General features: G+C 57.0%; 1 protein-coding gene across 1 annotated transcript in view; it reads left to right on the forward strand.

Annotated features, from left to right (window-relative positions):
• LOC119591414 (dipeptidase 1-like) overlaps positions 1-639 on the forward strand; it is a gene marked incomplete at both ends in the record, with an annotated part of 94,984 nt that overhangs the window by 13,660 nt on the left and 80,685 nt on the right. The window contains 1 exon segment of the mRNA XM_037940156.1: positions 7-163. Within this exon segment, the coding sequence (XP_037796084.1) occupies positions 7-163 (157 nt within the window).

Raw genomic sequence — 639 nt, forward strand, 5'->3', positions numbered from 1 at the left:
TCGCAGACACAACGACCTGCCTTGGAATATTCGGAAGTTCATGCACAACAAACTTCACAGCTTCAACTTCACGGCGGAACTGGACCAGCTACGCCCTTGGTCGAGGTCCTCCTGGTCGCACACGGATCTGCCGAGGCTCCGGGAGGGGAGGGTTGGGGCGCAGGTGAGTGGGGAGGGGGGGAAGGGAAAGGGGGAAGAGGGCAAGAGGGGGAAGGAGGGGAAGAGGGGGAAGGAGGAGAAGGGAGGAAGGAAGGTTGGGGCGCAGGCAAGTGGAAGGGAGAAAAGGGAGGGAGGGAAGAAGGGGAAGAGGCAAAGGAAGGGGAAAGGTAGCGAGAGGGGGAGGGGCACCGGCGCGGGTCTGTTGGGGGGAAGGAGGGAGGAGAAAATAGGGGGGAGGGAGGGGGAGGGGAGGGAGAAGGGAAGGGGGTTCAATTGCAGGGGAAGGGGAGGAATTCAGGTTCATTTAGATGTAGAGATGAAGGGTTAAAGCCCAGGTGAGTGTTCAGGGAGAAGACAGGGGATCAGGTGAGTGAAAAAGATTGGTTCGGATTCGGGTGAATACGCAGGTGAAGGGGAGTTTACTTGAATATAAAGATGTGAGGGTTTGAGACCTAGATGAATGCTACGGGAAAGAAATTC

The sequence above is a fragment of the Penaeus monodon genome, chromosome 28 (assembly GCF_015228065.2).
Source record: "Penaeus monodon isolate SGIC_2016 chromosome 28, NSTDA_Pmon_1, whole genome shotgun sequence".
NCBI classification, from domain to species: Eukaryota; Metazoa; Arthropoda; class Malacostraca; order Decapoda; family Penaeidae; genus Penaeus; species Penaeus monodon.